At 33.9% G+C, this 26,447-nt stretch overlaps 2 protein-coding genes across 3 annotated transcripts in view; one reads left to right on the top strand and one right to left on the bottom strand.

The window, feature by feature from the left end:
* The window catches only part of LOC111614703 (limulus clotting factor C-like), a 32,051-nt gene extending 22,930 nt beyond the window's left edge, over positions 1–9,121 (bottom strand). Inside the window, exons 1-9 of the mRNA XM_023356072.1 lie at positions 8,995–9,121; positions 8,774–8,908; positions 8,563–8,676; positions 8,339–8,465; positions 7,943–8,067; positions 5,865–5,942; positions 3,013–3,103; positions 1,618–1,757; positions 219–487 (exon numbers count right to left, since the gene is read on the bottom strand). Coding sequence (XP_023211840.1) covers positions 219–487; positions 1,618–1,757; positions 3,013–3,103; positions 5,865–5,942; positions 7,943–8,067; positions 8,339–8,465; positions 8,563–8,584 — 852 coding nt within the window. The 5' untranslated portion in view covers positions 8,585–8,676; positions 8,774–8,908; positions 8,995–9,121. The remainder of the gene's footprint in view (positions 1–218; positions 488–1,617; positions 1,758–3,012; positions 3,104–5,864; positions 5,943–7,942; positions 8,068–8,338; positions 8,466–8,562; positions 8,677–8,773; positions 8,909–8,994) is intronic.
* A 4,844-nt stretch (positions 9,122–13,965) lies between these two features.
* Positions 13,966–16,460, top strand: LOC111614929. Of its 2 annotated transcripts, none has more exons than XR_002755011.1 (2): positions 13,966–14,927; positions 15,871–16,460. XR_002755011.1 is itself a non-coding variant. In XM_023356304.1 (2 exons), exons 1-2 carry the CDS (start codon positions 14,423–14,425, stop codon positions 16,298–16,300), a joined length of 702 nt encoding a protein of 233 aa, XP_023212072.1. In that variant the 5' UTR covers positions 13,986–14,422; the 3' UTR covers positions 16,301–16,460. The 2 variants fall into 2 exon arrangements, 1 of the variants encoding a protein (XP_023212072.1); XM_023356304.1 differs by having other exon boundaries at positions 13,986–14,694.
* Positions 16,461–26,447: the final 9,987 nt, after the last annotated feature.

Raw genomic sequence — 26,447 nt, 5'->3', positions numbered from 1 at the left:
CTAATAAAAACTAGGTTATTATTTTGAATATTCGGCAAGTGTTTTCATTGTTATTAATCATAAGAAATAATTAATGTTTATTTAATCTTTAAAATTTGTGCTTTTTGCTGTTTTCTAGTGAATCTTTTTCTTTAAAACTATTTTAAATTAATTTTAAAAATTTAAATAAATTCAGACAATTTATAATATTAAACCAGATATTTTATTTGATAACTTACATCTCTTTCTTGAACTGTATGGCCAGACGTATGACGATAAAGCTTGCCAAAAAATACTTTAAAAGCGGAGTTAGGTTGGGCAGATGTAGTATTAGATTTTGTTACGCAATGTGCTGCAGTTACTATCCATTTTTCTGAAAGTAATGTTCCTCCACAAAATATAAAAGCCGATCCAGTGTAAGCGAGTGCTACTTGCCAAGGCCATTCTCCTAAACTTGCCTTTGTACCATTTATGATAGATGGTACTTTATCAGCTGAAATACCACATTCTGTAAAAATATCATTTTATCAATAAAAATATAATCAAGAAAATAAATATTGTAAAAATATAAGAATTATAATTTGGATTTGGATTGTTTAGATGAGACAACACAACACATGGGCGATTTGTCAAGAGAATGTGCCTCTCAAGAAGACTTTCTATGGGAAACTGTCCCTTATTCAGATGCTAGATACGAAAAAAAATCCCAGAAAGTTCATGAAGACAACCCGTTAGTCAGGTACGAACCCACGACCAACGTCAAAGGCTTCAGTGGTGTTATGGATTCGATCATTGATGGGCAAAAAACGCATAATTGGAGAATGGAGCTAGTTGCATCAATTTTCAAAATAAATTTTTTATATTTATTTTATTCCTATCATGTTTTATTTTATGTTATTTGTGTTATACTTTTTTGTTGAGACCAGCTGAGACATCTTTAAAACAAATGTTTTAAGACGCCTTTACTTCTCTTTCCATCTTTGCTGGCCTTATCTTTTAAGGTAATCCTGATTGTTTTTTGAATTGTAGTTAACACAAAACAAATGTCAAACATTATTTTTACTAAATTAAAAATTTTAAAAATTATTACACATCTACCTATTTTTACGGAATGTACTGTACTTGTATAACGTATCAAATTACCGGAAAATTACCCATGTATTTTTAACTGATTACAGGTAAATCGGCAAACCAATTTAACTGTAATTACTTTATTCGGTAGAGATTGCATTACTGGTAATACAATCACTACTGAAGATGATTTCAGATTATCAGTCGAAATGAAAATATTTTTCCCTTTAAAAAAACATTTACTAATATCAATACTTACCGTATTTCGCGCAAATAAGAGCATGCTCTTATGTGTGGCAAGTTGTTTTTGCTTATAAAAGCACTACACTACTGTGTCAATGTAAATTAAATGCAAATGTACCGATACCATTATTAAAAATGAAAAAGCCAAAATAAAAATAAAATTCATAAAAGAGTTTTTAAAAATAGAGCTTTTTTAAAGTACTTTGCGGAATACAGTGCCGATTTTGCCCTATCTATGCTCTTATGTGCACGAAAAAATGGTAATCAGAGCTAATTAGGTATTATAATTCTGGATCCAGTTAATATATAAAGTATAAAACAAACCTGGTTTGCATCTTGGATCTATTCCACTCCATTGACCATCCGATTTACATAATCTTTGAGAACTTCCCTCTAATTCATAAAATGAATTACAAGAATATCGAATTATTGTATTTGATGGAAAAGATCCCACTGGAGTTTGTCTAGAAAAATTTATAAAATTTAAAAATTTTTTAAATTAAATATAAAAAATTCGAATTTTTATAGGCATATACTGTACTGTACCTATACAGTATTAAAATCAGGTATTCTCCGACTTACGTGAATGATTTTTTTAATAATTTTTATTAATTTTCATAATATGTTTATACGAGAAAAGTTTTTCCATAAATCCCAGTTTATACGAGTCGCGCATTACATAAGTCGAGAAGTACCTGTATATAATTAACAGAATAGTAAATCATTTCGTTTTATATTTTTTTGCATACAAATAAATAAAATCTTTTACTTATTCAATATTTAATTTCAATAACAAATAATTTAAAATTCAGAAGTTTTTTCATATTATCTAAAAGTAACATAATAGTTTAAGTTATGTTATTTAAAAAAATAAATATATTTAATACTTGATTGGTTCTTGTTCTCTCTTATATTCTTACAATTAAGCACAGAATTGCTGTGGAAAACTTATCACATTGGAACGCCTGTTTTGATGGAAAAAGTAGGCTTTATTTTCTATTTTTTTAGATGAATAAAAGACGTAAAATGCTTCAAATTACGTTTACCAGGTAGGCTGATTGTCATACGGTACAGTGACTGTACCGTACAATCTTATGATAAACGTACAGTGAAGCAATTTACGTCTTTTATTCATCTTAAAAAATTTGAAAATAAAGCCTACTTTTTCCATTAAAAAAATGCTCCTGTGTGATATGTTTTCCATAGCAATTTTGTGCTTAATTTAAAGTATATTATATTTATAATAGACTACATTATAAAAATTATATAGTATTTTCAAGTAATTAGATGCAAATGCTAATTCCTTATATACTCATAGCTATATAATAATCTGAAAATTTCAAAAGTTTCGTGAACAAATTAGTATCCATGTGTTGAAGACAAGACAGATGTTGACAAAAGATGTTGCAATAGATTTTGTTATCCACTGTGGCATCTTTTGCCACATCCATAATCATCATAATGAATGAAATCTGAATTCAATCTCTAAATCAAGTAACAGATTATCTAACAGAAACATACTGAGTCTCGTCCACGAGATAAATACCGAGATGCAACTTCATAGAAACTAATTAGTGTCATTTTGCAATAACTGAAAATATGCATAGTTTGGATTGAGACTTTGTTCTTCATCCCGAAAGATATTATATTGAAGGATAAATTTCAGATTCAACGTAATGAACAAATATTCTATTGTACTAATAAATTATATATACTTGCCCACTTGTTCCAGATATTACATATTCTGTTTTACCACGAAGAATTTCTATCCGAGGGCAAAACTTATCTTCTGTTGTTGCTACACTTGCAACTATATTTTTTTGAAAAGCATATTTAAAATATAAATACCTGTATGTAAACTATATCTAAGTATAAATATAATTAATTTGTAGATCAATATAGTTATATTTTAAATTATTTTTAATTGTAAAATTAGTTTAAATATACAGTACAATTATAAGTAAACTAATTGCATAAATGATAAATCTTCTTTTATACCATTTGATATTGAATTATTAAATTAATATAAAAACAAAGTAAAAAATTAAAAATAATATTGTATCATATTATCGGAAGAACATATATATATATCAGTTGAGACTACAGCTTAAAAATTAATCTTTTTGGAATTTTTTTCGGTTTTAATTTAATGGGAGAGTTTCGTGAAGATGTTCTCATACGTTTATTATTTAGTCTATAATATTTGGTATATAAAGTATAAAAATTAAAGAATTTATTTTATCTTTTTTCGTATAAGATGCTAACTATTCTGTTTTAATCATTATTTTATATTTCGTTTCATACTTCCATTAATAGACCTGTTTATAGGAAATAAAATATTTTTTCTTCTAGCTTTTATAAGTTGTTTTGTTTGATGAGTTTAATTATCATATAAGAGTTCAAACGAAAAAGTATTTGTGTTTTTTCAATATATATACTTGTAAATATTTTATGTAAGTTCGAGAAGGAAATATCGTTAACTATATGAAGTTCCTTTGTCTTGTCCTACTATATCCGAGGTCTTGCACGTGGTCCGTTCTTTCTGACTTTTCAGAAGCTTCTGACCTTATTTTCTATTGTTCCACGTCACTCCTTTTGTTTCAAGCGCCTCCGGCTTTGGAGGGCCAATCACACCTTTACATATATATATATTTTTTAATTTACTATAAAAATTGCTTTAAAAAACAGCAACAGCTAAATCAGTAGAAATGTTATTTTTTTTTAATAATTGAGTCTTAACTTTTAACTGGATAGGCTATTTTGTAAGTTATCGACGAAGATGTCGTTACTTCTTACTTTAAATTTTGTACCTACATACGAGTATTGTTAATGTTTTAATTAATAAAGCATTTTCGAAATTCCATTTTATTTTCTTGCTTGTAATATATACACTAGCAGGTAATCCCAGAAAAAAATAAGAACAAATATTAAGATTATTAGCTTATTTCGTACTTTAACCCTTCTATTGTATTACATTACAGTATTTAATTTATATAACTAAAAAAGTTATCTTACGTAAAGGCTTATCACACCCAGTGACCAATCTAACACATTTTAAACATTCTTTAAATTGTATACAGTAGAATAATAAAAAATTTTTAATTTAAAATGTGTTAGATTGGTCACTCGGTGTGATAAACCTTACGTAAGAACTTTTGTAGTTATATAAACCAAATAGTATAATATAACAAACATTAAGACGAAAACCATACGAAGAGTTTGGTTATTTTAGACTACCGTTGTCATGTTTATCGCGGTACAAAATGGTACAGTTTCAGTGGTCAAGTAGACACAAATTGAAAATGTGATATCTCAAATGCTTTAATATATTGTATTTTTTTCTAATGTTAGCTCTAATAAGCTGTTTCATTCGCAGCCGAATATCACATGGTAATCTGCCAATTAATCAAATTTCGCTAAAAATAGACCAAATATTTAAACTCGGCGCCCTCGAAAACCATATAAAACATATTTTGTTCACGCCGGTAATCTTGTATTATGCAATTTTCATATTCGAATGCCACCAAACCGCTTGTCCGATAGGAAGAAGAGACTGTTGCGGTAGGAGGTTAAAGTTAATTCGAGTAAAAAATAGTCCTTGATCTCCTCCCGGAAGAGAGGATGCTCAACGACTACTAATTAATACTGGTGTACTATTTACATTTGAAAAGTGATCTGTATTGATGGCCGCGCATGTAATCGAAGTTGCTAACCTTAACGAAAAACGTCATATAAGATTTGTTTAAATAAAAATTCCTATAAAGATGCGAGAATAATAGTTTTTATGTAATCCCATTAAAAAAAACTGGTGAAATCAGGTTAAAAAGTAAAGCTCTGCTAAAAGAAACTTGAAAGTTGTGGCATAAGAATTGTGGAACCGGATTTGACAGTAAGACTCAAAATGTAAATAAAGTACATATTACAACTATGGTACAGGAAATTTTGAGTGAAGCAATGTCGCCATGATAATAAATCAGAAAAATAAACATCGGCACAGAAAAAGACTTCGAGCTCTACTTTGTACCTTGAAATAATTGACGTACTGTACATTAATTTGGCTGAACGTTAGAACATCTTAAGCAGTACCAGTGAAAGAAGTTTGGGGAAATGGGTTTATGAGTTACTAAGGGGAGATGAAATCAAGGAAGAAGCGGGGTATCCAGGTTTCCTGGTAGTTAAGCACGTCCTCTTAAATATCGCATTTATAGAAAAATTATTAGAATTGGTTTAGTTTATTTGGTTACGGCAACGCGGCACCTGAGCGATCTGCCGAGGATGCATCCCGGAAAGACTTTTATGTAAAGCTGTCCCCTATTTAAATGTTACTAACGTGAAGAAAACCCAGAAAACTGCACGTTGCCAGTCCAAACACTGGTCGTGGATTCGCTCATGGCCAAACACTGGTCGTGGATTCGCTCATGGCCAACGGGCCATGAGCGAATCCACGACCAGTGTTTGGGGTTTTATCCACTCGGTTACTGGAGAGTACTTATTGCCTTCTCAATATAGAATAAGAAAAATTTAAAAATATATATAGACTAATTTTTCAAATTTTAATTTAAACAACAAACCTCCACCACAACTACTACTTTTACATATGCATTCTCCTGTTTCTTTATCGCACCTTTCTCCGCTTTTGCAAGAACAAGCTGTAAAATAAAATGTTTTAATTAATAAAATATATTTCGAAACAAATGTTTTTAGAATCATATTTTACGGCTTACAAAATGCAACTTTTGTAGAAAAAAAGACTCAAAAAATTCCCCGCGTTTTATATGTAAAATTGCGGTCTCCCATAGGCATGTTTGCATGCATTCTTGTTGAATGTTTTAATTGTAAATGATTTCTTTTAAACTTCTATTTTCCCCTTAAATATGGCTTAAATAAAAGAGTGCATTATAATTTTACTTTTTAAAACCAGAATACAATAAAAAATTTTGGGTGACGAGTGCCATAGGTTTAAGATTACCAAAATAGAAATTGCCACCTTATAGTAAAGTATACTGAATAGGTATGGTAATGTTTTATTATATAATTTTGTTTTTTGAGGTTGAAATTGCATGATATTCATTAAGATCAACCATCAGTTAACTTACATGTGGTATCGCAGAGGTATAGTGTCAAATTATGAAATCAAGTTTCTTATTTTCAATAGAGACTTTAGAGGTTCAAGGATCTGAAGCAAAAGAATAATTAAGAGTTTCATAGTCTGTAGACTATGAAACTCTTAATTATTCTTCTCTTAATTGAAATGAATTTTACAAATATGAAAATAGTTTTCCATATTACTACCGGAAAATAGATACTTCAGTAATAATATTATAATAAAATACTGTAATTCGAAATATAATGTAACCAAAACACTAAAGGATTATGTAAATTATATAATCTAAACCAAATTTTTCCAGATTGCAAAACTATTTAAATTTATATTATCTATAAATTTAGACAGACAAAAACAAACATATGTTAATAAATTTCTTTTTGTACATAAAATACAGAAAATTGTAAGATTTTTCTTTCTTTTATTATAAAATTATTTACAAATTTGTTAATAATTACAAACTTTCAAGAAATAAATTGTTATAACAAATACAGTTATATAAAGTAAATTCTCGGAGCAATTTGGTATCTCTTAGTAGTCAGAATTTTAAACAATCGCTTAGTTCTCTTATAGATCAATACCTTTTCGATTATTTTAACCTTGACATCTACATATTTCAAAGTCTAATTCGTTTGAATGACTTTGAAATATGTCTATAGTCCTATACTTTTCACAGGCCACAAAATTTAATTTGCTTTGTTGAATTTTGTGCGACTTTAATTTGATTTTATTACAGAGCCTTTCTGTATGCGTACAAACACCTGTATTAAAGGAACACTAATAATATATAATGCATATGCTTATGATTTATGATATTTGGCCAGGTCCTGAGCAAGCAGCCAGATGTTAAAAATTGAGATCCGACATATTACAACCGAAACATATCAGAGAGTAAATCACGTTTCCAGAAAGAACTTGATCCCAGATCTCTCATGGAATTATTCAATGAACTTGTGTAGTTTTTTTTCTTTTTTTCGGTAATCACACTCAAAAAGAGGTAATCTTTTATATACAGATATGCATTTAGGCTATTTTTTGTCCTCCTTCAGTCCAATTTCTTAAGAAGTTCCGTCACAAGTTGTTAATTGTTAAACTGTTAAATGGAAAACTTTTAAGAAATTCGATGAAGAGGGGCAAAACAAAATGTCCGGAATGCAGAGCTCTCGTTGAACGTGGCTTCCGGAAATAAAACCACTGTATAAATTTCGTTGATAAATACAAGTAAAAGGAAGTGAATAAAATTATAATGGCGTGTATTATGATGTCATACCAAATTACAGAAAATTAATATATAGGAAGCGATTTCTTTAAATATTTTACATACGTATATGAAATGTTATGAAATACATAAAATATTTATTTTAAAAATATTGTATGGAAATACTAGATGCGTTTAAAATATTTATGAAAGTAAATATTAGCTTATACCATATAATGACGAGTGTCATAGGCTGGGTAATGTAACACGGATTTTATAAATTTATAAATATATAAATACGGTATATATATTATATCTATTATAAATGAAATTAAAGTATTTCTTACTTCCAGTGCAATATCTTCCATAACGATTTGGCGGGCAAGTGGCACAGGTATTGCTACCTGGATCACATTCTAAACAATGTTGAAATTTTGTACATGCCTCTTCTCTCGGAATCCAGTAATGACATCTTTTATATAAAATAAACAACTAAAATGTAATATAATTGATTAAAGAATTAATTATGTCCTTATACACTAGGCGTTCGTTAATCCGGCACTTGCGACACCAGAATTGTTAGATTATCGAAAATTTCGGATTACCGGGTGTTTTTGTAATTTCGAAAAATAAGTTCTATGCAATCTTAATATATATTCAGGATATACATAATAGAATATATCTATAAAATTAATATTGATAATTATAATTACATATTCACGTTATTTAATAACGGCACTTACTGCTTAAAAGCTGCCTGAAATGAATATCCTGGATTTCCACAGTTACATGTAAATACAACATCTCTACATTTATCAATGATAGATGAATCAGCTGATACTTGCACAAATTGATGAAATATAAATATACCTACACATATATTACAAAATATAGTTAATATCTTAATAAAATATATTCTATTAAGACTCTGACGTTTAGACATAATAGGAAAATTTCAAATTCTTACCGATCAAATTAATGAAATCCATTTTCGATTATATAGGTTGTTTAATTTAACAGACGCAAATTTAATTGTTCATTTATCTTTGCCTAAGTTTCCAGTAAAACTACAAAACTTATTCTAGAAAATATATGTATATTATATATAAATTTTGAAATTTTCTATGAAAATTGCAACATTCAAAGTAATATGATAAAATAACTAATAAGTTACAAACCTGAATGTAAAATACAAGCTTGTTGTTTTGGTGTGTCATTTCTATATAAGTCCACAAAATCAAGGTCTTTCAATGAAATCAACTAGAAAAAACAAACCAGTTTCTTAATGTATTCACGGTAGCTTCTTCAAGAACCTGTTCGAGAAATAAAAACATAAAAGGTGATGTTACTGACTTTTAACCTAAGTAAAACAAATCATAAAAAACTAAATAATAGTTACGTTTGATATTAACTTTTAATACCCATAATTACATAAGTTTATATAAAGAGAAATCGAATTTTTAGCTTTTTTTACATCTCACATCGTACTTTCGTACAGGGCCGTTCCTGGACGTATGACGTGAGATGTAAAAACTAGTGATGTAACGAATATTCGGTTACTATTCGGTATTCGGCCTATTCGGCTTATTTTTCGCTATTCGGCCGAATACCGAATATTTAATCACTATTCGGCCGAATACCGAATACCTAAAAACAGGAGTAAGAAATAACAAAAACACAGTAAATTAATCATTTTGGTATTTAAATTTAATGTTATCGGGTTAGTGTTGTTTGTTTATATTTATTTATAACTTATAACATGCACAAAATAAAAAAGAAAATAATATTAGTCACATGTATTCGCAATTTATACAGTAGACCCCCCTATAACGCTTAGATACGTTCCACGCTAACCGAAAATTACGTTGTAGGAATGAGCCAATCGCAGCCCGATAGTTGGGAACTTTACGGACTAAGGCTGTTCGAAAGGTTTTCTTCTATAAAATTAACCGATTCTAGACTAATTCCACTCAACATTTCCAAAACACGTATAATTTTTTGGGAATAATCTGTATAAACTATGCTATAAACAAAAAATTGTAGGATTACTTACACCGTTCGACTACGCCGTTGCTTAAAGCTGGTTTTCATCGCGGAACAGCACGCGAAACGACGGCCGCAATTTCTGATAACGAATTTTTGGCGGAAAAATAACTTGACCTTTGGAGACATCATTAATATAAATAATTTTTATGGACGTTGAATAAGAAGTGTTTCTTTCACAAGAAATGTATAAAATTAGTGCTGTATTAGACTTACGGTACCTAATTTACATACTGTGCAGACGACAATAAACCAGCGTTGCCACGCCGATTTGCTTGCCATCGGTAGATTCATTAGGCAATTTTCGGTAGATTTCGGTAATTTTTCGGTAAATCGACTTTTTGTGGCAGAAAGGAGGTTGCACATAAACAATAACATTCTTTTTCGTCATTTATTTTATTATACACTATAAAACAATAAAAAACAAAAACTAACACAGAACACTTACGTAAAAAAATAATAATTTACTAATTAAGTAGGTACATTTTGTCTTATTTTTCTAACAAAATACAGTATTATCTTTTATTTTTCGGATATTAATAATAATTATTATTATTCAATATCTTCCGTTTGTATGTTTTTAACACTGTTTCTTATTTTTGAAATTAAATTATCTTTTACAGGAAAATCGTAACAGTAATTTTATCCAATTAATTGTTTAGTAAGAAGTCAGCCAGTGATTGTTTCAGAGCTCACAAGTCAGTTTATTTCCGTGTTTCGTGTTTAACAGATTTATTCACGAAAATATTCTTTCTATTCCATTAGCTGAAGAATGGGGCAGACATAAGATATTCTCAACAAAACGAGACAGAATCTTTGCAATAAAGTCTCTTACAATATATAAGAAATGAAGGTATAAAGAAATGTTTTATTGAGAATTTTTAGATACATTGAAAATAAAAATTTCTTTCTTGAATTATCGTAAACTTTTCGGTAGATTTGGTGCTTCAATCGGTAGATCGGTCCCAAAATCGGTAGATCTACCGAAAATTCGGTAGACGTGGCAACATTGCAATAAACTCAACTTACTAGCCTAAAATCTCCGTAGCGTGTTGCCAGGCGGCAGAAAGCATATATATAATTATAATAAAGTTACAATAAATAATTAATATATAATTATATGTACAGTACCTAATTTATATATAATTTATATATAATACTAAACAGACGATAGCAAACTCAATTTAGCCGCTCCGTAGCGTGGCGCAGGGTCGGAGGAAAGTAGTTCGGCTGCTCATCCACTATTGGTCCAGACTCTATCAATCTTGTCGCGAAACGACGTTATAGGAGGTACGTTATACGAAAGTTGCTACAATTTTTTCGCTACGTTATAGGAATTGTCGTTATAGGAACGTACGTTATAGGAATTGTCGTTATAGGAACGTACGTTATAGGGGGGTCGACTGTAATTACAAAGATCAGCAGACGCACACACCTATTCGTTCGAGAATCGTCGCACATTTGAGGGTCTGTCCCTGCCTATTATTCTTTTTAAGCGCTCTTCACTTTCTCTTTCTTCTATCGCTCTAGTCCACATATGCATACATCATAATACGCGCTCACGATACTTCGATTCGTCACTTTTCCGTCTAGATTTCCAATTTTACAATTACGTAACTCATACGTGCCTGGTGACAACGGAGAAAAGAGACAGATAGGACGTAGGTATAAGTCACAGTTATGATTTCATAGATTCGAGACAGCTTGGTAGCCCGAACGGCCCCAGGCTATCGCCCGTGCACGCTAAGTGACTTTTATTACAAGCATTTAGCTTTCCGAAGTCTATGACAACAATTGTTTGGCATTGACGGCTGCGAATTTCGCGCCAATAAGCTGCTTCGACTTGTTCGATTATGCTATCAACACAATTTCATATTTATTTTCAGATTTTCGCGGTCCTTCTCTGTTCTTTTTCCGTTATTTACACGTGTAGGTCATTTCATTGCTATCCACATTTGATATCATCATATATCACATACTGCCATGACGCTCTTATCTGTCTGCTACAACTGTCAAGAATTAACGCGATTGGCGAGGCGTAGTGATAGCGGGCCAATAGAGAGCAGGGTCCTTGCCATAATGCGGTTTGCGCGCGCAATTTTCGTACGTGCGTTAATCGAGCCGAATAGTTTGGCCGAATATTCGGCTATTCGGCCACGCTCCTGGCCGAATATTCGGTATTCGGCCTGAGGCCGAATATACTATTCGTTTCAACACTAGTAAAAACAAAACAAAGGTTTAAAGCAGCAGAATTCGTAGCCATTCTATTATAAATCGCTCCATATTTCATGCGTCAAGAAGAAATCCCATTATGTTCCATTATATGAAGCCTAATAAGAGCTCAACAATTTTAATGTATTTGAAGATATTTCAGTGAAATAATTGCATATGAACAAAATTGAGAATATTTTACATAAAATGAGACAGTAAAAATACAAATTATCTATTACACACAAAACCAGAGCCAGTTAAATTAGGGTATCTCGTTATATACCTCCCTTCTCTAAAATTTTAATGAATCAGATTAGGAATTCAAATATTTAATATATAAAATTTTAACTTTATAAGATAATTGTTTAAATGTATTTTAGAAAATACTGTAAGTAAAGCTAAGTGAAAATCGTCAGTTGTGAAAGAATGTAACTGGATGAATGAAAATATAGAAGAAAAAAAATAATCGAATTTCTGTTAAAGGAGTATTTAACATCATACAAATAGTGTGTAAAATTAAATTTGTTGTACTTTATTGCCTCTTTTCGTGTTGTTAGAAGTAAGCATAAGATTGCTTAATTAATTATATATGCTACGTAGGCATATACAGCTCTGCTAGAACAATATATATATTAGAGATGCCACGAATATTCGGCTACTATTCGTATTCGGCCTATTCGGCTACTTTTTTTAATATTCGGTATTCGACCGAATGTTGCACACTATTCGGCCGAATACCGAATACCAAATCATGAAAAAAAACGCACATATTACTCAAAAAGTACTTTTAATCACAAATACATTTTACATTTAATACTTAAAATCTATCAGTGGTAAGTTGTGATTAATTAAAACAATTTTTTCAGCATTTGTTGATAGCAAACGATTGCGCTTTTCCGCATAAACTATACCTGCTTCTGAAAATAGCCTCTCACTATATACACTACTGCTGGGAGGCGACCGGATGGCCGAGCGGTCAAGGTGGCAGCCTACCGCTCTGGGGGATCCGGGTTCGAATCTGAACGGGTCGAAAAATCCCCAGGAGTTTTTCGGGGGTGGTCCGTTCGTATATGTCGGGCCCCGTCCTTCACCACCCAGCAGCCCCATTGTGGGCCTGGTCGAACCCATAATGGGCTTGCAAAAAGAGGCCTTCTTAGTGCCCACAGGGTGGAAAGAGTTTAAAAAAACTACTGCTTGGAGACGATAGATAAATCTTAGCAAATTCAGTCAGACTTGGATACTGTTTTGCGTTTGCTGACCACCACTTGTAAAGATCTGCCGTTCTATCTAGGGGAACAGTTTTCATATAAAGTAATACAAACAGTGAAATTTTTTAGTAATAAGGACTATTAGTAACACAATTTGATGTAACAATGAACAAATAATGCATGTTGTGACACGATCTACTCGCAAATAAAACAAAATGTGCCCGCACTGTTGCTACCGCACCCATCGTAATGAGACAGGTCGTAACTTGTCACCCGCGAAATGTACACATATTTTGCCGAATATTCGACGCTTCGGCCGAAAGCGTAACCAATATTCGGTATTCGGCAAAATCACTATTCGTGGCATCGCTATATACTGATTTTGGGAGCATTAATATTATAAAAACTCTTCTTTTTTGTGGTACGTAGGTAAACACAACCTGCACTTAAATACTTTAACATTTTTCTAACTACTGTTGTCGTCTTTTATGTGCTTGCTTGTGTGAGGTTCCAAAAATGAGTTGAAATTAAACATTTATTATTAGAAATTTATTAAACTTTGGTGGTTAAAGGTCAAGAGGGTAGGGAGATAGAACGGAGTCACGTGTGATATTTCAAGAGGATCGGGTTAATGAAGATTTTACTCGTTACTAGCATTTGTAATTTTGTTTTATAAGACTCGTTTCTCTACTTAAAATTAATCCTTTTGCGGTTTTATAATAATTAAAAATATGAAAAGTTTATATAGCAAAATCTCATAACAGATGGCGCCACACACAATTTTATTTATTATAACATAATTAAAAGTATAAAAGTTATTTTCTAAATAAAATCTCACAACAGCCGAGAAAGTTACGCAACTCGTTGCTATTGATAGATTTTTTTAAATAAAAAACAGTTACATTTCTTGAAACGAACGATCTTCTTTTCAGTTTGAATATAGAAAGATCTATATTTGATTGTTTCGTGTAAAATACATACACGATATTTTCTATCGGTCAGGTGAATTCATAAAATTTGCTTATTTAATATACTAATTAACGTTTACGTAACTAAACTATAACACGCATATTTAATATAACCGATGACGTCAGGTAAGCGCTCTTAAAATGGCGTCGGATAAACGAAATATTAAGAAATTCAGTAAAAATTGCGCTGTCGGTCAATCGGAAACTTGGTCGGAAAATACCGGACGAACGAGAGGGAGGATTTCTTCTAGTTTTGGGGGTGGCGAGGTAAAGATGACGTTCGATTTTAGAAAATCTCGCTTCTAACCCCTGGTGGAGAATGGAAACCGAAGGCGGAGGGCGGTAGGGAGAGTCTCGATCCCAATCCGTCGTCACTCGGGGGATAGAAACGTGAAAAATGCAGATATTTAGCCTTAAAATTCAAAAAGAATCCATGACGTCAATCGCATTCGAATTCGTTGCGAGCTTTCTAATCTCGCAACAATTGCCGTTTCTATGGAAACGCGTATTGTTGCAACACGATTTTGCGTCACTTTGCACGTTTTTCGCTTGCTGGACGGACGTGTACGCTCTTTGCTCTTGTTTCTGCTGTGTTTTTTACCTTTTTTCAGTGTTTTTGCTACCCGAACGTGGTTTTAAGAAGACTTGTGGACGCCGACATTACACCAAGTAAGATTTTAATTAGAATTTAGCTAGTTGTAAGATTTTATTTTCGTTTCGTTTAGTCCAACTTTCGGAGACGACATCGGCCGACTCGGACTTTGTATATTTGCGTTTAAATCTGCCGTCGCTTGTGTTTTTCGTTTGAATTACCATCCGAAACGTACCTCTTTCGACTTTTAAATGAGCCGCCACATTGGAAAGCGACCGAAGCGCCGAAAACGACGGACGCAAAGGATTAAGTATTTGTTCATTGGTTTATTTTCGTAATTAATCTAGATTATATTTTATAAGCACGGTCGAAGAATAAGGATTATTTGAAAATATCTTATTTATAGAAATTCAGTTAAAACTTATTTAATACTAACTCTAAATACGAATTGCGTATCGTAATTTTAACTAAAATATATACACTCGGAACCGGATGGACCGAAGGATAAACGGAGACCGTATTCTGAAGCATGACACGTTCCTTCGACACATCCGGGACGTCAAAAATTTCGCCCTTTAACCTCCGCCTTCTTCATTGAATCTATGTATTAGTTACAACGCTTTTCAATGGCTTACTTTGCGAGAATTAAATTGTCTGCAGTTCTGTACCACTTAAAACACATCTAATACACTTAACAGTTATCTATACAGGATGGACACAAAGAATTCTTTTCCTTAAGCTGTTTGTCTCTTTTCACAATGCGATCTTTTCTGAGTGCAGTCCATCTTTCACACTTACACTTACGTAACACTCTGCAAATGCTTTGTGCCACTTAAACGTTCGTGTCCCGGCTGCGGGCACGTCTTGTGTTTTCGTCGACTCTCGTACGGAATTTCTTCGCACGAAACTCTCTTAAATGCAGTCGTTGCGGTTAGGTGACGCACGCTAGGGTAAATTGTTCTAGAACGAAACACTTGTTACGACTTTGATTCGAGATCGAGTACGAGTGCCTTTTGCGCATGGTTACGTGCTGCGTGTGTTTACTTTTCTGTCGTACAAATAAATACAAATTACACGTAAGAGAGTTTATTCGTTCCGGGTGGGTCGTCTCTACTGCAAATGCAGTTCGAACGTTCTAGCAATTTCCGGTAGGATCTAGCGCGAGCTCTGTCGTGAGTATTATCTTGTACTTTTTCTGCGTTAAGTATATCCGCATCCCATTAATATATATATATATTTTTGTTTCTTTACAGAATGAAGAGCTGGCGGTTTTGGCGTTGGCTGCGGCCCAAGAAGATGAAGAAGTGTGAAGGGCGTTCTCCTTCCGCAATCGATGAAGAGAGGGTCTTTTCCCCCTTTGAGCGGGGAGAGGAACTCTCTTCCATCGATTGCGGAAGGGGTTCTTCCTTCACGGGATCGCCTTCGGGAATAGCGGATGTCGACAGCATTCTCTGTTCCGCGTTGAACGGAGAGGAGACATTTCGCCATTCGGACGTGTTCCGAAAGGTGAAATGTCTCCATGTTGACGACATCATCTTTGACGCACTGGGAGGGGAGGAATGTTTCGATCATTCCTCCCTTTTCCAACGAGTGGGATCCTCTCGTTCGGTGTGGGCAAAGATGGAAAGGAAAAAGCGTCGCTTCGTAAGAGAAGTGAACGACTTTTTCCTTTGCTATTTCTGAAGGATATTACTAACCTAGGATAAGAAGGCAAGAGGTTTTTTTCGTTTGTTTTTTCCTCTTGTCATACTAACAACATTTAAATTTAAGGTTTTAGTTTCAATTTACTAACGTAGGATAAGAAGGCAAGAGGTTTTTTTCGTTTGTTTTTTCCTCTTGTCATACTTATATTTACTAATTTAGGATAAGAAGGCAAGAGGTTTTTTATTTTTTTTTCCTCTTGTCATACTAACATTCAAACTAAAACCTTAAATTTAATTTACTAATCTAGATGTAAGAAGACAAGGGGTTTTTATTTTTTTTCCCCTTGTCGTACTCACATTAGTTTAGTAAGTCACATCCACGCACATAAACAACAACATCCCTCACGCTGAAACACACAGTTCAAACAACGACACATTCGTCGCATCCAATCACCAACCATTCCATTCACGTGCATTATAAACAACACCGTTTCACAACACGAACACGCTTCCCAAAATCCAACCTCTGGGTCCACGTCCCGGGAAGCGGTAACATCGGTCGATACGACCGATGGCTGAAGAGGCTCTGGTAACAATTTACTTTTCACTTATCTTCGCCATTAAAATTTAAATTCAAATTCTTGTAATGATTCGTTTACTTGTATTCAAATGAATTTTTGTTAATTATATAGATAAAAATATTTTCACTGCAAGTGAAAAAGATTCCAAATGATTGCTTTACCAGTATTTCTCATAGAATAAATTGTATGTGCACAAAAAGCAGAAATGGATTAACATACGTAATACACATTCCAATGATAAATACAGAATGTGAATATAGTAGAATGAGATTATAATAAAAGGTACACACTGCGAATGAAAACATTAACTTGCATAAAAAAGGTAGACGTGGTAAGGGTATTTTACACACGCTACTTTTAATGTAGTTTAAAATACTCCTGTATTTAATTAACAAAATAATAATACGAGGGTTGTCCCAAAAGTAATGCACACGGTTGGCTCTAACTAGAAAAATATTTATTGAAGAAGATACAAGTGATTACAGGCCTTCAAATTAATCTCCTCCCTTATCAATGCACGCTTGCCAGCGGCGCGGAAGTGCTTGGATTCCGTTCAGCGACCCCTTCTTATTGAGCATCCGAATCTGTGGAATCACTTCTCTCCCAGAGTCGGAAAACGCACTCCCCGAAGGGGTTCCTTCAGCTTGGGAAAGAGATCGAAGTCGGGTGGCGGAGCTGTTCCCAACCGTATTTTTTGAAAGTTTGATGATCGGTGCACTGATGCCGCCACCTTCTTTTGCCTAGCACCTGTGTTAAAATACGATGTGCGCTCGTTTTCGAGATTCCTGTGTCCGCCTCAATTTCTCTTACCGTGATTCTCCAGTCTTGGTCGTTGTTTTTTCGAATTTTTGGCATTTTCCCTTTAAACGAATCCCACTACCATATGATACCAACGTGTTCGTAAGACTTCAATCTACACACTGTCTACGTTGCCTACAATACCCGCTGTGCATTACTTTTGGGACAACCCTCGTAATTAATAGAACTTAAATGGAAGTTTTTACATAGACTTATAACGGGAATCCGAAATTCGACGTATTGTCGTTATTGTTTTTTGAGAAGAATTTCTGTGCAAAGTATAATACGTTAAGATATACTGGGTAAAATTTTCGAGAAAAAAAAAAAAGGTATTTTAAAAAATCTGGCAAGAAGAACTTGGCCGTATTTCGAATGTTGGGTAGACGATCTTTGACCTCCGAAATCTCCCGTTCTAAGAACTTTAAAATTTGGCTTCTCTCACAACACGCCATTTTATTAGCAAAATTTCGTTCGAGTCGCTACCAAGGAAGCTTGTTCGCATCCTTGGTAGCGACTCAAAACCACCAAGGTTTAATAACATCAATGCCTCTTATCCACAAACTATAACAAGGGGACAATAGGATGTCTAAGAGTTAATATCTCGGGATGAGGAAATGATTAAGAAATAAACTTTGATACGGTAGCTTGTGTATAACAGGCATTGATGCTATTAAAACGAAACTAGAAAAAAATCGTCTATCGTTAAAAACCGATCAAAGATTGAATTAGTTGTTCTAGTCATATGAAACCGCGACGAGAGAAAAAACTCTATTGATGTAAACAGAACGCAATAATTAGAAATGATTAATAATGGTAAACGAACGACCTCCAGTAGATGGACCTTTGACAAGTCGCTCATATGCAAATAATTAGAACATAGAAATTTTGAAAAGAGGAAAGGTTAATGATGAAAAGGGACATCGCGTCGTGTCGTTAAATTTCAAAAACGTCACAGACTAGACAACAATGGTGGAAAATATGAGTGCAAGTTTCAAAGTTCCATCAACATTTTGCATCCAGAGTAACGGATGGTGTCAAGTAGATTCTTCGAAGCGGATCTTTCTGGTGACTCGAACAGGAATCGTCTTTCACTTAGAGACAGACGAGAGACCAATCGGGGAGCGAGAAAAAGGGGACGTGGAGCCAATCAGAAGAAAACAAAACAAAGAACGGAGATTGATATAATCCCCGATCTTCAAGGACTTGGACTTTCCGAAAAATGTGCACCTGCACACGGTTAGTCAACGCGAAAGAGCAGTTTTCCGTCGGTTGTGCCCAACTTGTAACCTGTGACTACGGACTCAGACCGCCGACACCGACTGACGAATCTCCTCACCTGCCGTTGCCCTGGGGCCTTCCTTCGAGCAACATTAGAAACACCATCGACAATTCGAACCTCAAATTGTATAAAGAACATTTTTGTTCCTTAGTGTAAGTTTACTTTTATGTTTAAAATAAACGGGTTTATGTGAGATTCTTGTCATCTGTGTCTCCTCTGTCACACCCACACGCGAACGACCCTAGATCATCCTGACGCGGAATTAACGATTTCCCCTGGAAATCGGAAAACTTACATTGGTGTCCGAGGAGTGGGATTTTAAGTCTCCAATCTCCACCAGGTCAGCGAACTTACACTTTCATAATATGCCTGATTAAACTTTGTCTATGACTATATTTTAAACCACACTTACTACTTTCTATTTAACGTATAACGACGTTAATAGAATGATAAACAATGATAAACGCGCTAGTTTTACTCCTCGGGGCGAAAAGACTGACGTTGCATATGTGCCATAGTGCGAAAGAAACTGACATTAACGCTTGCTCAAAGTCTACACGTTCGTGTTCTCCAAATAGCTTATACGACCATAGCAGAAACTCTCGTGAATTAGCATGAACCGTACGTACCGTAGTGGAGACAGTGTGAACTAGTGACATCTAGCGGTTCGAGGAGAACACTAACAAGCAGACTATGTAAAGTCTAACAAAACTTGCAAAAATGCAACGAAATGAATATTTTATCATCTTTTTGTCTTTATTTTATTATCTTAAAACGTAAATTATGATTTTATTTAGTGGGAAACGTGAATGGATAGTAATTTAAAGAAAGGAATAATAGCAAAAAAACAAATCAAATGCAATAAGTGTCAGATTTTTTAAATTAAAATCTGGGGTTTTAATATAATTGTATTAAATTGAAACAATTTTTTAAACATTTAAACACATTGATAAAAAAATATATCATGTATATCGAAACATGATATATGGCATTTCTACATTGAAAGGTTCTTCTAGTTTTCTTTTTTGGGGGGCTGCTTCTCATCGTGGTCTGTTTGGCATTATAAATTACAAACTGTTCGGGATAAGGACGGCATGAAAATAGACAGTCCAGTTATGTTACTGTAGGCCTATTATCGTACAATTTAGCAAAATCGCTGCAGAGGAAAAATTGCCGTCAACTTTGATGTTATAAGCAATGATGTCATCTATAAAAAACTGACATCATTCAACAATTAAAATGCAAATACACAGTAAGTTACATAGGTGTACAGTGGGCTTTTGCATGAAATATCTCGCCTTCCGATTCAGTTATTTAAAATCACGTAAATGATAAGAATTACTTAATGTGATAATTTCTGCAAGGAATATAAAAAATGTACAGATAAACTTANTCCAATCACCAACCATTCCATTCACGTGCATTATAAACAACACCGTTTCACAACACGAACATGCTTCCCAAAATCCAACCTCTGGGTCCACGTCCCGGGAAGCGGTAACATCGGTCGATATGACCGATGGCTGAAGAGGCTCTGGTAACAATTTACTTTTCACTTATCTTCAACATTAAAATTTAAATTCAAATTCTTGTAATGAATCGTTTACTTGTATTCAAATGAATTTTTGTTAATTATATAGATAAAAATTTTTTCACAGCAAGTGAAAAAGATTCCAAGTGATTGCTTTGCCAGTATTTCTCATAGAATAAATTGTATGTGCACAAAAAGCAGAAATGGATTAACATACATAATACACATTCCAATGATAAATACAGGATGTGAATATAGTAGAATGAGATATAATAAAAGCTACACACTGCGAATGAAAACATTAACTTGCATAAAAAAGGTAGATGTGGTAAGGGTATTTTACACACTTTCTACTTTTAATGTAGTTTAAAATACTCTTGTATTTAATTAACAAAATAATAATACGAGGATTGTCTCAAAAGTAATGCACATAGTTGGCTCTAACTTGAAAAATATTTATTGAAGAAGATCAAGTGATTACAGGCCTTCAAAATAATCCCCCCCTTATCAATGCACGCTTGCCAGCGGCACGGAAGTGCTTTGATACCATTCAGCATCCCCTTCTTATTGAGCATCTGAATCTGTTGGATCACTTCTCTCCCAGCGTCAGAAAACGCATTCCCTGAAGGGGTTCCTTCAGCTTGGGGAAGAGATCGAAGTTGGGTGGCGGAGCTGTTCCCAGCCGTATTTTTTGAAAGTTTGATGATCGGTGCACCGATGCCGCCACCTTCGTTTTCCTAGCACCTGTGTTAAAATACGATGTACGCTCATTTTCGAGATACCTGTGTCCGCCTCAATTTCTCTTACCGTGATTCTCCAGTCTTGGTCGAGCAACATTGCAGTGATTGAAGTGTTTGTGTTGTCATCTGTTACAGTCTTCGATGCTTGTTCGACCTTCTCGAAACTTCGTGTGCCACGATTCACAGTAAACCTTCCAGACACTTCTTTTAACGCGGCATGAATTTTGGGCACTGTTTCGATGCGAATATACGCACGTTGCTCTATTGCTGAAATCCGACCCGACAGACTGTTCTCGTTGACTTTTCGAATTTTTGGCATTTTCCCTTTAAATGAATCCCACTGCCATATGATACCAATGTGTTCGTAAGACTTCCATCTACACACTGTCTATGTTGCCTACAACGCCCACTGTGCATTACTTTTGGGACAACCCTGGTAATTAATAGAACTTTAATGGAATTTTTTACATAGACTTATAATGGGAATCTGAAATTCGACGTATTGTCGTTATTATTTTTTGAGAAGAATTTCTGTACAAAGTATAATACGTTAAGATATGCTGGGTCAAATTTTCAAGAAAAATAAAAAAAACATAGGTATTTAAAAAAATTTGGCAAGAAGAACTTGGCCGTATTTCGAATGTTGGGTAGACAATATTTGACTTCCGAAATCTCCAGTTCTAAGAACTTTAAGGAAGTAAATTAACAGTATCTCTTTTTATTTGATAAGTAGTAGTGGAAAATAAATTCCTAAGGAAAATAATGAAGGATCTGGAGAGTCTCACAATATATATTTTCCTCCACAATAAATTAAGGTTAACATTATCAAATGCCTTTTTAAGTCAATAAAAAGTGAATAAATTTTTCTCCTTTTCCTCAATAACGCATATTGAATTAAACTATTAAGAATGAAAGTATTATAAAATGTTCTCCTGCTCCAAACAAAGGCACCTTGAAATACTAAAATAGCATTATGGTCATTTAACCATTTTATTAATGGGTTTAATAATAGACTAGTAAACAGTTTTCTAAATGTGTTCAACAATGTTATTGGATGATAATTACATGGATTAGATCTTTCACCTTTCTTATCATTTTTAATAAAACTTTCTTCCATATCTCTGTTCAATAAAATTAAAGAAGCAGTGGCTTTTCCAAACTAAGAATATCTAAACAAACCATTCTCGGCAATAATTGAATAAATTCGTTTTTCACTCCATCCATACCAGGAGATGAACCCTCGTTTAATCTTTGAATTGCCATTTTTAATTCATCAAATGAGAAAGGATCATCCAAAGAAGGAGAAGAATTATCATGACCCATAGTCGGCAAGACACCGAGACCACCACTATTAAAATTCAATTTCAAAAACTTATCCATTCATCAGTAGAAATCTGACTCTGCAGTCTGGTTAACATGCACTCGATTTATAATTTTCCAAAAGTCTCTTGATGACCTTGTACCAAATTCTCATTTGAGCAAAATCTACAAAACTCTCACAATGTCCTATTTTTCTATTTTTTCTGCAATTTTACAGTCTTTATCAAACCATCCAAAACCAACTCTGCCTCTTATCCCAAATTTTGTTACTAATCCCACATTGTCTAGCAGATTTCCAAATTAAAGTAATGATCAATGAGTAAGTTGATTCTATACTGTCAATGGCTTTACAGTTGTTACTAACTGCTTGAGTAAACAAGTTTACTTTTTCTTCTTTCCATGTCAACCTTTCCTGCTGTTCTCTTCAAATAGCATCACTTTTTCTTGTGTTATCAAAATGATAATTCCAATACTACCAAAAGATGGTTCAACATGTAGCCCTCAGAAACATAAAAATCCTCAAGATGTTCAATCAGTCTGTATACACTGGTGGAAATTCACAAAACTTGGTAAACATGTACAGGGGCATACCCAGAAGAAATGAACACAAAATGAAATGAATTAAGCAAGGTTTTATTGCTGTTTGCTACATGTTTCAATAAGTAGTATGCCCATCTTGAGCATGGATACACTCTTGGATCCTTGCAGGTATTGAATCAATAAGTGCTTGAATGTCTTGTTGGGGTATGTCTCTCCATGCCTGCACAACTTATGCCGTCAGTTGTTGTATAGTGCACACTAGATGGCTATGAGATATAATCCGTCTACCCATGGCATTCCAGACATGCTCTATAGGGAATAAATCTGGAGACCGGGCAGGCCAATCCATGATTGTGACACTGCAAGACCTGTCTTGAGATGGCAGCAGCATGAGGACGGGCATTATCTTGTTGGAAGATACCATTTTGAATGGTGTTCATGAAAGGTATGACTACTGGATGGATCACCCTGTCCACATACTGGCAGGCGGTCATTGTGCCTTCAACAACCATCAACTTGGTCCTGCTCTCATAACTGATTGCCTCCCAAACCATGACACCAGGAGTTGGACCTGAGTAACACTCTGAAATTACAGCAGGGTGGGCTCTTTCTCTAGCATGCCAGTGGAAATGCTGCTGACTATCACATTGGCCTAAACAGAATCGGAATTCATCACTAAATACAACTGTACACCATTCATGTGTCCAATTACATCTAGCAGCACACCACGTTAGCTGTTGTTGAAATCTGATTAAGGGAACACATTGCATGGAGATCCGAGATCATAGCCCAGCATCAAGCAATCGGTTTACAATTGTCTGTGAGGTGACTGTGGCAGTAACTACTGCTCGGATCTGTGCTGCCATCGCCCATCTGTCAGCAACTGCCATTCGCACAATATGGCGGTCTTCATGTAACGTCGTCCTTCTGCGTGGACCTGTGCCAGGTCTGCGAGTACTAGACCCTTTCTGCATCCACCTTGTGACCACTCTTTGTACTGACATTGCAGTATGGTCAGTCCTTTGGACGATTTCACAATATGATGCTCCCATTTCTGAAATGCCAATTATCCGACCTCTTTCAAAGTCAGACATTTGGGTGTACAGAGTTCTCACTTGTCAATATGGCATAGCTGGTCACCAACAACCTGTGGACCAAAAAAAGTCATGTTCCCTATCACAGTTCACAACTTATAAGCTAAACACTATAGCAATTTTGCATAACAAATGTCTCCATAATTTCCATACCACTGTATGTACTTCATTTAATTTTTGATCATTCAATACCCTTCAAAAAAGGTTCTTTTGCCACATTTTCATATGTCTTCGACTATACTGAGTGGGTGTAACACTTTCAATTTTCACCAGTGTACATATCCTTTCCTCACTCAATACTAATAAGTCTATCACTGATGCTCCAAATTTGGATATGTATGTAAAATTAGCTGGAGAATCATGAGGGTGATCACCATTTATTATATATAAGTTTTATAGTCTTTAACCAACTCAATAAACTGGTCATCTCGCTTATTATTAATCAAAAATTAGTCTTGTAATGATTAAATATTGCATTGTCTTAAGCAGAACCATATCTTCTAAATTCTCATACAAAGAAGAGAATTAGCTACCTGAAGCCTTAATAGCTAGTTTTTCAAATATCCTCATTGTTAGATAAATCTTACTTTTTCAGTTAAATCAAAAATAAATAAGCCATGTCTCCATCAGGCCCAAAATTAAAAACTGCAGAAGATAATCAACAAATTCTCTATCATTTAAATTAAACAAAAAGTTCCTTGGCAATTTTATGCCAATTTTTATCTTCAGTTTATGAGAGGTTCAATTAAACTCTGAACATGGGACCTCAAAGTCCCACTTAAAGTTGGAAACAAAAAATTAAGATTCACAAGCTCACCCCTCTCTAAATCTGTAGTAAACCTTTCAGAATCAATTGTCAAAACATCTGCTATTAATCGAACTTTCCTCTTTCCAGATTTATAGTGATGATAGAAAGATAATAGTATTTTCCACCTTAGTCTAGATCTTCAACACAAGTTGTTGAAGATCTAGACTAAGGTTACAAAAATTAAGATCTTCAACAAAAGGTGTTGAAGATCTTAATTTTTGTAAATTTTGCATGGTTTCTAAGATTATTTATTCTTTCAGAACAACTGTGAGGTCCCAGACAGAAATCAAACTTATATGTTTCAAATGATGAAAACCTAGTGAGTTAGTTACACTCTCATTTTTCAGAATTAAACAATGCAAGACTTAAAGTCTAGCTTAAACAATAAAAGTTCTTTCTTAACAAAATGGAAAATAAAGAGTTTGAATTACAAGGATAATATCAAAGTCAAGGGTATTTTAGATGAACAGGGATTGGGTTTAGTCATGAAATTGACCTCTCCCATGCCCTGAAAGGTTTCAAATTGTCACCAGGTGACACATGGAGACCAAATCAGTGTGTGGGATCGAGGAGAAAAGTGATAAAAATGTGCGTTTTGTGGACACAACATTCTTTGTTCTATCTCCAAAACATTTATCAATGAGAGATGTTCGATCTTCTGGAGTTGGTTCATGCTCTTCAAGCTTCATCCTTGTGATAAGGACTATCCTTTCCTTTTCCAAGCTACAGTGCACCCTGGGGCCATCAAATCTGCCAACCATAATCAAGGAAGACACTCTACAAAATATTTGTGACTTTACCAGACTCTATCCTTTTAAATTTATGTCAATGGAGACAGAGATATTTGTAAGAAAACCTTTTATAATCTCATTAAACAGGTAAAGATGGTAAACTTGTCTCAGTGCTAATTTCTTGCTCACACACAATTGTTTCAACCCCTCGACCATCCTGACAATCTCACACAGTCGGCAAGCCTTACACAAAGATTATAAATCAAATAATGTTTTGGTTGAGTTAAACTTTATTATTCTTATAGTTGGAGTAGTCCTAGGTTCTGCTATTACCATAAACAACTCTTGTACCTTACTACTCAGATCATCGCCAGTCTGTGTTAGACCCTGAATTATTATATTTTTCCTTCACAATTTATTCGCCAGTGAGTCAACATTATGCAAAAGCAAACTATCTTTGTTTTGAGATTTCTGCTTAAACTTAAAAATTTCTTCCAGTTTAGTTTCAATCTTAGTCAACCTTTCATCGCTTTCATTATGCAAATTACAAGCCAATCAATTCTAGCAGATACCTCACTTAAAACATTAAGAACTGTATCAAACCTTTCATCTAAATACGAAAGCATTTCATTAGAAATCAACTTACTTGATTTGAATTTAGCAGGAGAAAAAAATTATCCAATTTTGCAATTTTCAACATAGGTTCACTAGGAGAGCAACGTTTCTTACTCTTAACATTAGGAAACTTAATTGGTGAATGAGGAA

Source organism: Centruroides sculpturatus, unplaced genomic scaffold, assembly GCF_000671375.1.
Source record: "Centruroides sculpturatus isolate CEXI.00-Female unplaced genomic scaffold, Cexi_2.0 scaffold81, whole genome shotgun sequence".
NCBI lineage: Eukaryota > Metazoa > Arthropoda > Arachnida > Scorpiones > Buthidae > Centruroides > Centruroides sculpturatus.
This window is presented reverse-complemented; position numbering and strand designations above follow the sequence as displayed.